General features: G+C 36.8%; 1 protein-coding gene across 1 annotated transcript; it reads left to right on the forward strand.

The window, feature by feature from the left end:
• The first annotated feature begins 450 nt into the window (after nt 1-450).
• On the forward strand, nt 451-2172 carry LOC139875566 (protein WHAT'S THIS FACTOR 1 homolog, chloroplastic). Its single transcript, XM_071862898.1, has one exon. It carries the CDS (start codon nt 451-453, stop codon nt 1882-1884), a length of 1434 nt encoding a protein of 477 aa, XP_071718999.1. The 3' UTR covers nt 1885-2172.
• The last annotated feature ends 13125 nt before the right edge of the window (nt 2173-15297 follow it).

Here is a 15297-nt window from a genome sequence, read left to right on the forward strand (position 1 = left end):
TTTTTATGGTAACCGCAATTTGCACGGAACTAGTAAATTGAGCTTCTCACTCAGTTTCTCCGGTTACGGATCCTAATTCTCCAATCACTCCGGTTAGTAACTTCAACAACAACTTATTATATCATCCAATCCAATTTAAGATTTTTGATTATTATTTCATGCCTACTTATTATCTGTTTGTATATTGTTTTTGTATTTATTCTATCTGCACACCACCTGTTTGATAAAAAGCCTCACTCACTTGACTTACCCTTCTACACCTTTTTCCTTCTCTTTTTTTGCTTCAGAATCACAGGCCATCAGTTTAAATAACAGAATAAACATCAAAAGCATCTATGCAATTTACATAATTAGTACAAATCTGTTTGCTTATTGCTTATGTGATTGATTATTGTCACACCTCATCCTCTTTTTTTTTTTTTTTTATTTAAGTTTTTTCAGGGTTTAAAAATGGAAGTATCTCTTACTCATGCTGTACCCTTTACGAGTTATATTCATCCTTCGGTTTCTTTCTTAAAGTCTAAATCATGTAATAACGGAGATAAAAGCAAAGTATGGAAGTCACGGAAACTTTCTCTTACGATCACTTCATCTATCAAACATGTTCGTGATCCATCATTAGACCAACATGTAGTAAAACAAAACAAGATTCGTTTTGTACAAAAGCTCAAAACTTTACTTCTTTCTAAACCAAAACACTACATGCCCCTTCATATCCTTAATAAATGTCGGTCTTATTTATCCCTATCGAAACCTCGATCAATTATAACTATGATTCGTCGTTACCCAACAATTTTCGAACTCTTCACTATACCGTTACCTCCCACGCCATTCAACGCAACAAAATCGCTTCCTCAACTTTGCGTGCGTCTTACACCCGCCGCCGCATCTCTTGCTAGTGAAGAATCTAAGCTCAAAACCGCTATGTCTAACTCATTAGCAAACAAACTTCAAAAACTACTTATGTTATCTTCTCATAACAAACTACTTTTGTCAAAGTTGGTTCATATTGGGCCCGATCTTGGGCTCCCGTCTAATTTTCGATCTCGTTTATGTAACGAGTACCCCGAGAAGTTTCGTACAGTTGACACCTCTTACGGGCGTGCACTCGAGCTGGTGTCGTGTGACATTTCGTTGGCGAACCATTTACCTAATCCCGATGTCAAACCTCTTGGCTTAATAGTTGACCGGCCTTTAAAGTTCAACCGTTTGAGACTTCGTAACGGGAGGAATATAAAGAGACACCATGAGGATTTTTTGATTAACTTTAGGGAGATTAAAGATGTATGCCCGTATCGTACGCAAGTCGAAGAGTTTTCGAAAGTGTCGATCGAGTCGGAAAAAAGGGCTTGTGATGTGGTTAGGGAGATATTAGGTATGACGGTTGAAAAACGAACGTTAGTTGATCATTTAACACATTTTAGAAAAGAATTTGGTCTATCAAATAGATTAAGAGCTATGTTGTTAAGGCATCCGGAATTGTTTTACGTGAGTGTAAAAGGTCAACGGGATTCAGTGTTTTTGGTTGAGGGATATGACGAAAAGGGTACGCTATTGAAGAAGGATAATTCGTCGGTGATAAAAGATTTGTTGTTGGATTTGGTTAAGCAAGGGAAATGGATGAGGCGGGAAATAAGGAATGATGTCATAAATGGTTTTAGTGATGGAACTACGTTAATTACCGAAGATCATGACAGTTTTATTGAGACAGATGATGATGATGATGATGTGGATGGTTTGGATGATTTATTTGAATCTGATGGTTATGATTCAGAGAACAGTGATAATGAAGACGAAGAAGATGCAAGTATTGAATCGTTGCATTTGGCTAATGGAGACGAGTTTTGGTCTACAAAAGACGGTCGATGTCTAGAACCTTGGTGATCATTGTCGCTTGTTCGGTAACTATATTGAGATTAATCATGAACCATGTTTGGTAAATACATTTTGTAAGTTGTAAGAACTAGTTTATTGAAGTTACTGGCATATGTAGTAAGTTTGTAAAACTTATCCCTGATAAAGGTAAATATACATGTTAGGTAATTGCTGCTGGTTCGGTAATTATATTGATATTAATCATGAACCATGTTAGCTAAATACATTTCTAAGAACTAGTTTATTGTAGTATGTTTGTTAAACTTAGCCTTGATAAAGGTAACATGTTTGCCTTGTAAAATGTTAATTAAAGATTTCACAAACACTCATTTGTGATTTGTGTTTATATGAATGCTTAGATTTGCATTGCTCCTGAGCGTGGTAATTTTAGTTGTAGATCCGAAAGAAGTGAATACACTGAAAATTTGCCAATTTTTCTTCCGACCTTTGTGTTATGGTTGGGTTATAGACTTATAGTATTGGTTTGTCTTCCGATTCAATTAACAATGACTGTAAGGCGGATACAGGGTTTACGAGGGATTAGGTTATGAGTGTGCCTATTTTCAAAGGTTCTTTTAGAAACTATATTTGTGAAGATATTAGAGAAGTGATTTTTTTTTTTTTTTTTTTTTTTTGTTTTTTTTTTTTGTTTTTTTGTAGCAATAATATTGGTTTCCTTTGCAATGGGGTACTTCACTGGGTTGCCTATAGATAGTGGCGACTCTAGTAAGGAGTTCGTGGGTCACAAAACACCAATAGTTTAAAAAAATTTATTAGAAAATGCCTTTTAAATTGTGTAGATTACCACTAAATTTAACTGTAGGATCCTATATATTTTTCCGATTTTTAGTTTTTCTTTGAAATTGCAGAGGATGCCGCTAAACTTAACTAATAACTCCATATATCTTCCGAATTTTTAGTTTTTTGAAAGTAAACTAACTCTAAAATTACATTCAAATATAATTAGTACTGGGAAAAAAATTCGGAACCTCATTGAATTATAATCCTGGAATCGCCACTGTCTATATAAGCAAGTAATGCTTTAGATGAGAAACTAGGTAATCTATTCTTTGATATGTTTGAGGAAAAGTTTAACGACATTTCGCAACCTGATGATAGGAGATACCACGATTGTATGAGGTCACAATTCACCCAACACGATCATGTGGGGTGAATAAGAATTGAGGATCGGATGCGAGCAAAGTTCCCGCCAATGGCTGAAATGTTAAGTCGACTCCCTCCCCCTTTGTGGGGTCTAGACCCCTACGAGTGAGCAGAAAAGGGAGGAGGAAAGAGGCCCTGCGAACCTGAAATGCCCCGTTCATATACAATATAAACGATTCACAATAGTTAATTACATCGCGAGGTAATTGACCTCTATATGATACATTTTACAAACATTGCATTCGTTTTTAAAAGACAAACTTTCTTTACATCGAAAGTTGACGGCAAGCATACTATTTCATAATACCTCCAACTATAATTGACTTAATAATAATCTTGATGAAATCGACGACTTGAATGCAACGTCTTTTGAAATATGTCATGAATGACTCCAAGTAATATCTCTAATATGAGCAAATGCACAGCGGAAGATTTCTTTCATACCTGAGAATAAACATGCTTTCAAGTGTCAACCAAAAGGTTGGTGAGTTCATAGGTTTATCTTAAAACAATAAAAATTCATCTTTTTGATAGACCACAAGATTTAAATCCTGCATGGTACAAATGGGCCCGAATCCTATACCCACCTGTAATGTACATGCGATATCTTTTAGATACAGTACACCTTTCTCGTGTACGAAATCATTCTTTCATAAATCTTAGTAACCGTACACATATCTCGTGCACAAAAATAACATACACATAACCTGTGTATAAAATCATTCTCTCGATTCATAACTTTCACTTTTCATTGCTTTCATAACTTGACTTGGTAACCGACCTTAACATATAATGCGCATAATAATATCCCCAAAACAGAACATCTCGTCTGTATAATAATCATATAAACTTCGAAGTACTAAACACCACGCTCACCAGCCCTTCCGTCTAGTGAACATTCTGGGTGGGGGTGTTAAACCCGGTAGTTACCTTTAGGATTCGCGTCAATTAGGCGTGCACTAATTCTCAAAATTAGTGATGTTCCCTAATTCTTAGGTTACCAAGCAATAATAATCAGGGGAAAAATATTCATATCAATTGTGGCAATTATCACGTCCACATAATTCAATGGTGGCAATTATCACGTCCACGTAATTCATTCGAGGAATGTTTTGCTTGTGTCTATCTCGTCAAACATTTATAAAAGCATTTCATGTATTCGCAGTTCAAAATATATTTCAAAAGCATTTAATAAAGCAGTTGTAAAAACAGCGCATGTATTCTCAGTCCCAAAAATGTAAAGAGTAAAAGGGAATCAAATGAACTCACCATACTTGATAGTGCTCCAAATGAATATATATTTAGTAGCAATATCCTCCCAATATGTAAATTATTTAGTTGTAATTGTCCTATTTTAAGTTGTAATCGTTTATATTAAATAAGTGCGAAGACAAAAGGGCGAAAACGACGATTTGAAGACGCAAATGACCAAAAAGCTCAAATGTACAAGATACAATCCAAGTGGTTCAATTTATTGATGAGAAACGTCTAAAAATGACAAAAGTACAAGTTGCGGAACGCAAAGTGCAAGATATTAAATTATATGAAAAAACGTTCGAAAATCCGGAACCGGGACCTGAGCCAACTATCAACGCCCGACGCAACGGACCAAAAATTACAAGTCTACTATGCACAAGAATATAATATAATATTTAAATAATTATATAAATTATTTATATATTTTATATTATATTAAATACTGTCGGCAGACTAAAAAACAAATGAATGTGAGCTGGTGCCAGACACCATGCGATCGCATGGCCAGAAGGCACATATCCCATGCGATCGCATGGCCCGAAAAAGTTGGTCAGGTCCTATAAATAGCCACCTTATTCGACGAGTTTTAAACATATATATAATAATACTCCCTATGTAATATAAATATATATATATATATATATATATATATATATATATATATATATATATATATATATATATATATATATATATATATTATATATAATATATATTAGTTTAGTTTTATATTAGATTAGTTTGGGTTATGTAAAAGTTATTTTACGGGTTCTAAAGTCGAAATTCTGTTCGTGTAAAGCTACGCGATAAATAATCAATGTAAGTTATGTTCTCCTTTTTAAATTAATGTCTCATAGCTAAATTATTATTATGCTTATTTAAGACGAAGTAATCATGATGTTAGGCTAAAAATATTAAAATTGGGTAATTGAGCTTTGTACCATAATTGGGGTTTGGACAAAAGAACGACACTTGTGGAAATTAGACTATGGGCTATTAATGGGCTTTATATTTGTTTAACTAAATGATAGTTTGTTAATTTTAATATAAAGATTTACAATTGAACGTACCCATAAATAACCATATACACTCGATCGGACAAGATGGACGGGATATTTATATGTACGAATAATCGTTCATTTAACCGGACACGGGAATGGATTAATAGTCTATGGAATTATTAAAACAGGGGTGAAATTATGTACAAGGACACTTGGCATAATTGATAACAAAGTATTAAAACCTTGGGTTACACGCAGTCGATAACCTGGTGTAATTATTAAACAAAGTATTAAAATCTTGTTACAGTTTAAGTCCCCAATTAGTTGGAATATTTGACTTCGGGTATAAGGATAATTTGACGAGGACACTCGCACTTTATATTTATGACTGATGGACTGTTATGGACAAAAACCAGACGGACATATTGAATAATCCAGGACAAAGGACAATTAACCCATGGTAATAAACTAAAATCATCACGTCAAACATCATGATTACGGAAGTTTAAATAAGCATAATTGTTTTATTGTATTTTTCATCGTACTTTTATTTACTCGCTATTTTATTTAACGTCATTTATTTATTGTCATTTATTTTTCGCACTTTTATTTATTGTCATTGTATTTAATTGCACTTTTAATTATCGCACTCTTTAATTATCGCAAGTTTATTTTATCGCACTTTTATTTATCGCAATTTCATTATCGTTATTTACTTTACGCTTTAAATTAAGTCTTTTATTTATTTAATATTTTACATTAGGTTTTAACTGCGATTAAAGTTTTAAAATCGACAAACCGGTCATTAAACGGTAAAAAAAACCCCCTTTTTAATAATAATATTACTTATATATATTTGTATTTTTTATAAATTAAAACTAATATAGCGTTTAGCTTTGTTTAAAAGATTTCCCTGTGGAACGAACCGGACTTACTAAAAACTACACTACTGTACGATTAGGTACACTGCCTATAAGTGTTGTAGCAAGGTTTAGGTATATCCATTCTATAAATAAATAAATATCTTGTGTAAAATTGTATCGTATTTAATAGTATTTCGTTATAAAATTTAATAGTATTTTATACCCCTTAGCTTTAACATCAAGTATTTTTGGCGCCGCTGTCGGGGAGTACAATCTAGCTTAAAAGCCGGAAGCGCAACGCTATATAAAAAAAAAAGATTTTTATTTTTAGTTACTTTTATAAAAAATACGCTTTTGTAAAAATACATTTTAAAAATTTAAAAATATAAAAAGAAAAACAAAAATATACATATTTTTAAGAGTTTGTTAAATATTTAAGTTTTATAAAGTTTCTTTATTTTTATTTTAGTTTGTAAAAATATAAATTTTATTTAAATATTTTGTTTTAATATAAATAAAAAAAATAATAAATAAATAAAAACACTCGAGTCCAGTACTGTAGCAGCCCAGTGTCTGGCCCGAAACCCTAGCCCATGCGATCGCATGGCCGGGTAACTTAGGACTCATGCGATCGCATGAGCCCAGCTGACACGCCACAGTTGATTCTCGTACAGCATTAAATACGGAGTAATTATTATAATTATTATTTAATTTAAAACCCTAATTAGGGTTAATTATTTAATTAGTTATTAGTTTTTATTATTATTTTGTATTTTTAGTTTAATTAGTTTAATAAATTATAAAATTAATAGTTTTATAAAATAAATAATATAAAAATAATATTTTTATAAAAATTGTAATTTTTACAACTTTTAGTATATTTTTATATTTTGTACTTTTTAATTGTTTTAGAGTAATTTTTTGTATTTTTCGTTCGTATTTAGTTTTAATCCATAGTTTTTGCCATAGTTATTTTTATTTCTAGATTTTTAGGCTTTGCCGTAAAATCCCTTAAGTGCTTTTTCTTTAGACTAAGATTTAGGTGCTTTAGAATTTTGCGACACCGTTTTTAAATTTTAGTACCTTTTTAAGATATTGCCATTTGGGATATAGTTTTACTTGTAAGCTTTAATATTTTTAGACGCAACTTTTAATTTTTAAGTTTTTAGTTCCTTTTTAAGTTTCGACGCGCTACTTTCTTATTTTTATTTTTCGACGCCTTTTATTTTTCAACCTTTTCTTTTTCGACGTTTTTCGACGCGCTCTTTTTCTTTCTTATTTCTCGCCGATCTAGTTTTTAGGACATAGAATTTTCTATTTCTTCTCTAAAATTTCAAAAACGAAAAATTATTTTAAGCGGTTAAATTGATAGACATCCAAATTTTCTGGTTCGTAGTAATAGTTGGATTTGTTAGTGGCTGAGTTGTGAGCTTCCGATTTAAAGGGTTCTGGCTCCCTGCTGCATCTATTGGCTATTCGAAACGTGGACAAAAGCAGAAAAGTCTATTAATTTGATAACTTATATAATTTTTATTTTTATAACTAATAGGATAATTAAGTAAATGCACCACACTGTAGCTAAAATTTGGTAATAAGCGCATTATGGAAAATCTCGAGAATATTTTGGAAACTCTTTATGACATCCGAAATCACTCTCAAACGGGTGTTGATGACAATTCGTTCGGTCAATCTTGGATCACAAATGACGAAACAATAACTGGTTGTGAAATCTGTGGAGATTATCACTCAACATGGGAATGTTATTATTACGTTCCTATGGAAAATTATGCACCCATGGTGTAAGACCCAAATATTTATTGTACATAATGTATTTATGGTGTACGATGCGTGTATGAAGTGTACGAGACATGTACGTGTTGCTTGCTCGAACGTCGAAGAAAACTGGACGTTGTTTGGAGTCACAAGGTGTACGTACCTTTTCGACCCCAAATAAAGTTTGTGTTGATGTTTCAAAGCCTTACCATTGGAAAGAAAATCTTATTACGTTTCCAACGATATTTGATTCATCGAAAACGGAGTTACGGTCAATAAGTTATGGCCAAAACAAGTTTGCTGAAGTTCAGATAAAACAGGCAAATGCCGCGGCGCGACCAGAATGGCCACGGCGCGACAAATGCCTATTTTGAGGGTCAGAAAGCTTAAAAAAAGTGATCTAAAACCACCCTTTGGGCCACGGCGCGACAAACCTGCTCCGCGGCGCGACAATAGGCACGTTCTGGTACTTTTCAGCCTTTTAATGAGTTAAATGAGGGGCAAAGTTGGTATTTCACATATGGACGGGTCTTTGGCCATAAAACTGATCCTAATCTTATCTAAACCTCATTTCCTTCTCATTTCTTCCCTCCCACTCACACCCCAAACCCTAGAGAGAGAGTAAAGGGTTTAGAGAGAGAAAGCTCGAATCGGAGATGAAGAAGAGTGATTCGGGTCGGGTCTCAAGAGTTAAAGTTGTTCTCCTCGTTCACGGCTACGTTGTGATAGTGATGGTAAGTTCTAACTCCGAAATTCATCTTTATGATTTGGTATTCAAGTTAGGGTTTTTAGCTTTTTAGTTGTAAAACCCATTTAGATGATGAAGTGGGTTTATGGAAACTAGTTATTTTTGATACATGGCGGGTTTTGGGTTGATTGACGTTTTGACCATGATTAGGCTTTGGTTTTGGGTGTAATCACTTAGTTTAGTGATTTTGGAAGCGTTGGAACCCTTTTGGGTGTATTCGAGTTGACTAATTTTGAAATGGGTCAAAATTAGGGTTTATGTGTCAAAGTGGGTTTCGAGTGATGAAATTATGAGTTTGGGTCTTGCGTATGTTGGTTAAACGTTAGAACATTTGTGTTGACTTGGTTTTTGGGTGTAAACCCTAATTTAGGTCAAAACGGGTCAAATGGGCATTTCGGGACAAGTAAGCTCGATTCGTTGTCAAATTAAGTTTTAAATCAAGTTTTGGTAAATCAAGTAGGTAAATACTTGATTTAAGTGTTAGTGGTTGTCTTGGAAATATAATCACTAGTCGTTAGTGATTTTGGGGCGTTTTATGACTTTGGTCAAAATGAGCAATTTGAATTGGGTCAAAATTGAGGATGACACTAATTTGGATTAATTGGATGTTAAACGCATGTGTTAAGTGTTAAATGATGCTTTTGATGTAATTACTCGCGAGAAGTGATTTTAGGTTAAAATTTGGTGTTTTAGCAATAAAGTCAAACTTGGTCAACCATGGAATGGGTTTTGTTTAAAATACGAGCTAGTATGCGTTTAGAGGTTAAAGTTGACATATTTGGGTATTTTGAGAACGCGAGAACTAGTCTCGTTAGTTTTGGACCTTCGGGTAGCGTTAAAAGTGCAAAAGGGTATATTTTGCACTTGTTGTTCATTTGGGCGGGTCGAGAGTCCAAATGAGATTATATGTTGATTATGTGTATACCTATATGCGTATTATAGGTAAAATCTTGCTCGGTTGTGTGTGGTGGAGATTTTCGCTCATGGTTTGTAATGCTCGAGTTCACAAGGTGAGTGGAATAATTATATATGTATATATATGATTTATTTACTTGTGGGGTATGGGTTTAAAGTTCGATGTTGACGATACCATATCCTCGTGCGAGTTTCTATTTAATGTATGGAGTTAAAGTTCGATGTTGACGATGCCATACCACTATTGTAGTGATTTTGATGAGGGGTTAAAGTTCGATGTTGACGATACCTCATATGTGGGTTTTAAGTTCGATGTTGACGATACCACATTAAATAGGGCGAATGGGGTTTAAGTTCGATGTTGACGATACCATTCGCGGGGCTAGTCTTGAATACTAATGGATGTTGTGAACATCAATGTTATTTGTGTTGTAATGTAGCATATTATATTGTTCAAGTTATATGCTATTGTTTGTGCTAGCTTGCGTATTGGAGATTTAGCATTATACTTTACGATGGTATGCTAATTATATTGCTAGCGTGTATGCGGTAATTGTGTAAGTGATTGCAAGTAAGTAGGTTATATATGTATATGTATAATTATTGCATTCACTAAGCTTCAAGCTTACCCCTCTCGTTGTTTACCTTTTTCAGGTATTGTGTATGTGAAGTTAGTTAGTCGTTAGACTAGATGTGTAGGAGCGCTTGGGCTCGATGGGGTAGCTTTTGGAGTTTTGGACGCGGATTTGGGGATTTGGTAGTCCCTGGAATTATGCTCTTGGTATCGGGTTAGGTTATTGTGTATTAACCCGTATTTCTTGTGATCGGGTCATTATTGCAAATGATTTTGTAAAGTGTAATTTGTGTACCAAGGGTCATGATAGGTTGTTAAACGTATCATTACGATGTTATGTTTTGATTAAAACAGAGTTGAAAATGTATTGTATTAATGGGACCTAACTAATAAAAAAAAATGTACTCTGTTTTTGGTTAAACGGATCGGGGTTGTTACAAGTGGTATCAGAGCATAGTCTAAGGGAATTAGGTGACCTTGGAATAGGTGCCTAGTCTTAGACTTATTGACAGTGGTGCGTTATTTGCGAGACTTGTAGGAGTACGGGTCGGATTGAGATTTGTTAGTGCCTTAGAGTAGGTGACTAACTAGGACTAGTGCTTGTCCAATGTGGGATTATGTGGGGCCCTATTTCATGTGTAAATTAGTGCCTTAGATCGCTAGTGCCTAATGTAAGTAGGCAAACTTGGACGTTGTTTTAGTGATAGTCACCTAGGTTGTGACTTGTTGTTGTGGTATACTTGTGTACGTTTATTATTATTGTATATTGGTGTATATATACAGGTATCTTTTGGTGTGGTGTCCTAGGGACGAATCTATTGGAGAGATTCGCATGTTTGGCTGTTTGAGTGATCAAGTTCACGGTAAGGACTTCGGTCATTCGGGTACTAGGAGTTATCGCGTGTTATTTTATGTGAATGTTGCGTCAGTCCGGGAAAGTACCTTGCATGACCATGTGAAAATGGTAAGGTACGCATTTGTAATAGTGACCGATCACCATTATTACGAAAGTGTATTTTGACACCAAGCATGACATGACAAGTACCGAACGGAGGAAACATGGCATGGTTGAGGTAGAACGGGACGTGTTAGGAATCTTTTATTGGTTCCTAGGATATAGTGGTCTCGAGTGATGTGCTTGTTGTCACGTCGAGTTCTTTACGAGTCGGGAAGTGTTATGCTGGATTCGGTTAGCTAAGGTGAGTGAGCAACTCACGAGTTTGGCGCGTGCTTAGTCACCCTAAGTAGTGGGTGTACTGTTGAGAATGTTATTGGTTTTAGTTACCTATCGTAACTAGGATGACCGATTTACGTGTGCGTGTGTGCGGCGAAGACTTGAATTCCGTAATGGAATGCAATAAGTCTAATGATTGTAGTTTTGAGTTACACTCGGTAGAGTGTGTGGTTAGAAAATCGTGTTGGGATTCTTGTTGTGAGTCGCCTTGGAATTGGCGAATCGTGGAGTCGTTGGGTCGTTAAACTCATGGGAGTGGGACCCGTATGATGGTGATTGCGTTAGTGCGTTATGGATTGTAGGGTAACATTCCTAACGGAATATCCCTTGTAGTAGTGGTGTTATCGAGATGTAGAAGGGTGTAAGACTTGGTGTTCCCGAGCATCTCTTTAGTGTTAGATGAAGGGCTTCGTGAGGCTATATCGTTTGGCCTTGTGGACTATTGCGGGTAGCGTGTGATCGCTAGGAATTTTCGATAAGACGATAAACCGTAAGGTTTGTCGGGTAGGTATGACTGCGGGTCATTATTATTGAGAGATGGGTGACATCGGGTGTATGGAACCTAAAGATCGGGTTTCTAAAAATTCGGTTGATTGTGGTGGGAGTCTGCATGACACAGCGTCAGGTGCCTTCTTATACCTGCTAGTGTAATGTTCAACTCTGGTGATGGTGTGATCACTTTGTGCTTAGGGTGCCTGTGAGATACCCTTTGGAAGCATCGAAGATTTTAAATAGTGATCGACGGGTGATAGTAAATCGACGGTTGCGAAGGTTCAAGTTTAGGAGCAATGCAGTAAATACTTCTTATGAAGTGGCAGATGAGCTAATCTGGTTGCTCTTATGTGATGGACGAGCAAGGATGACCCGTGAGCCGGTGATGGGCTTAATGGTCGATTAGGTCGAAGGTTATGATGAAGCGTTGATATTGCGGTCGATGCAATTATTGTGTCGGATTGGTCACTCTTCCCCATGAGAGTGAGTAATTGTTGATAATGGTTCGTTGCGTAGAAGGTCGGGTGATCTCGACTGAGGTGCACGAATGATTTATCGGAGTGACGTATGCTTAGGCATAGAGACGTATGTGGGACTTTGGTAGAGTTCGATTTGCGAACGGTTAAGGCAGTCGATTATGATTTGTGGTATGAAGGTGCGAAGTCGTCGCGTGTACGACATCTCTAGTAATTTTGAATGACGGCTCTGAGAGCCTAAAGTGAATTTGCAGTGATTCGGTGTTTACGATCAATGATGAGAATGATCACGTGTGTTGCGAAATGGTAATTCCGCGGTGTGTTATCATCTTGGCGGTGAGAATGTGAAGATGAATCCTAAGTGGGGGAGTTTTTACTGCCGAGGAATCTCCGGTGGTGTTAGATCAAGTGAAGCGTAAGTCTTCTTGTATAAGGTGGTCGTGCAGTACCAAGTGCGGTATGGGACCAAGTGTGAAGTTAGAGATCACGGACGTGAGAGAATGTAACTGTCATTGCGGGTGCTCTCGTGATGTAAAATTGGGTTGGTGCGAAACCCGGATAGTGCTGTTGAGTAGGTACGAGTTAGATTTCGGTATGGATACTGTATTTTCCCTTTCGGGAAACGTGATTGTGGATATTATCGGTGGATTATTCCACTTTATGGATGATTGTGGGGCGGGGAGTTCTATTTTCGATTGTCTCACATAGAGACACGCGGGTTTTGTTTGTTTGCGAGGGTGCATTCCCTAGTGATGCGACCCGTTAGCCGCATTGAAATGTCGAAACCATCCTTAACGGACGGCCTAGGTTGGAGGATTCACCTGACATTGGTGAATACTTTTGGAGGTCGCGTGACGAATTGCGAATTGTTGGGATGATAATTCGCTATTGACAGGATTCTAGTACACAAATAGTTTCCATGCTAGTGATAGGAAGCCGTATTGTATGGATGTGTTGTTGGGTTTAGGGGAGAAACCCTGTGTCGAGTGTTGATGTTTCGTCTAACTTGTGGTGTATTATTGTCGTCCTGGATTAATTCAGAGACGGAAGGTCGTGTGCGGATCCATTCATGGGAAAGTTTGTATCCCTAGTGTGATTGGTTGGCGATACCGAAATTTCTTCGTTGAAGGAATGACCCGGTTGTGGAGACGAGGGGAGTTGGTTCTTGAATCGGAGAACATTCATGATTCAACGGTTGAGTGTAAATTTATGAACCGGTGAAGCACGGAGTTTTAACGCGGCATGAATCCTTCTCGATTTGGATTAATGCAAGACTTGGGTCACAGCGTAGTGGACCTAGTAGATCGCGTTGGGTGATATAGTTAAGGATGTAGCTTGTTGCGAGTTATAGCCGAGAGAACTTGAAGGGATGTTAAGTGGTAAGTGTTATTCGTAAGGATTTACTTTTACTCGGTCTTCGTCGTTTTGGATGTTGACCTTATTGTAGGACGTGGCTACTATTGGCATTGTACTTGTTAAGGGTATACCAAAGGGGTGATATCTCGGTACGAGATTGGTTGAGTTCTTCCCGATGTGAGGGATTGAGCAAGTTTCTAGTGCTCGGATTCGTGGATTTGGTAAATCGCGGATGGAGATTAAGTTGAAAGGGGGTGATTCATCGGAAGGGTCGCTTAAGTGCGGTGTAAGATCTTCGTGTTGCGGGAAATTTCGTAGACTTCGAGTTCGAAAGTACGTCGAAGGACCATAGGATGTAGGTCCGGATGGGTTAAGTGACGAAGATCACGAGGACGTGATCGAGTTTAAGTGGGGGAGAGTTGTAAGACCCAAATATTTATTGTACATAATGTATTTATGGTGTACGATGCGTGTATGAAGTGTACGAGACATGTACGTGTTGCTTGCTCGAACGTCGAAGAAAACTGGACGTTGTTTGGAGTCACAAGGTGTACGTACCTTTTTGACCCCAAATAAAGTTTGTGTTGATGTTTCAAAGCCTTACCATTGGAAAGAAAATCTTATTACGTTTCCAACGATATTTGATTCGTCGAAAACGGAGTTACGGTCAATAAGTTATGGCCAAAACAAGTTTGCTGAAGTTCAGATGAAACAGGCAAATGCCGCGGCGCGACCAGAATGGCCACGGCGCGACAAATGCCTATTTTGAGGGTCAGAAAGCTTAAAAAAAGTGATCTAAAACCACCCTTTGGGCCACGGCGCGACAAACCTGCTCCGCGGCGCGACAATAGGCACGTTCTGGTACTTTTCAGCCTTTTAATGAGTTAAATGAGGGGCAAAGTTGGTATTTCACATATGGACGGGTCTTTGGCCATAAAACTGATCCTAATCTTATCTAAACCTCATTTCCTTCTCATTTCTTCCCTCCCACTCACACCCCAAACCCTAGAGAGAGAGTAAAGGGTTTAGAGAGAGAAAGCTCGAATCGGAGATGAAGAAGAGTGATTCGGGTCGGGTCTCAAGAGTTAAAGTTGTTCTCCTCGTTCACGGCTACGTTGTGATAGTGATGGTAAGTTCTAACTCCGAAATTCATCTTTATGATTTGGTATTCAAGTTAGGGTTTTTAGCTTTTTAGTTGTAAAACCCATTTAGATGATGAAATGGGTTTATGGAAACTAGTTATTTTTTATACATGGCGGGTTTTGGGTTGATTGACGTTTTGACCATGATTAGGCTTTGGTTTTGGGTGTAATCACTTAGTTTAGTGATTTTGGAAGCGTTGGAACCCTTTTGGGTGTATTCGAGTTGACTAATTTTGAAATGGGTCAAAATTAGGGTTTATGTGTCAAAGTGGGTTACGAGTGATGAAATTATGAGTTTGGGTCTTGCGTATGTTGGTTAAACGTTAGAACATTTGTGTTGACTTGGTTTTTGGGTGTAAACCCTAATTTAGGTCAAAACAGGTCAAATGGGCATTTCGGGACAAGTAAGCTCGATTCGTTGTCAAAT

This window comes from Rutidosis leptorrhynchoides, chromosome 11, assembly GCF_046630445.1.
Source record: "Rutidosis leptorrhynchoides isolate AG116_Rl617_1_P2 chromosome 11, CSIRO_AGI_Rlap_v1, whole genome shotgun sequence".
In the NCBI taxonomy this organism is placed as follows: Eukaryota; Viridiplantae; Streptophyta; class Magnoliopsida; order Asterales; family Asteraceae; genus Rutidosis; species Rutidosis leptorrhynchoides.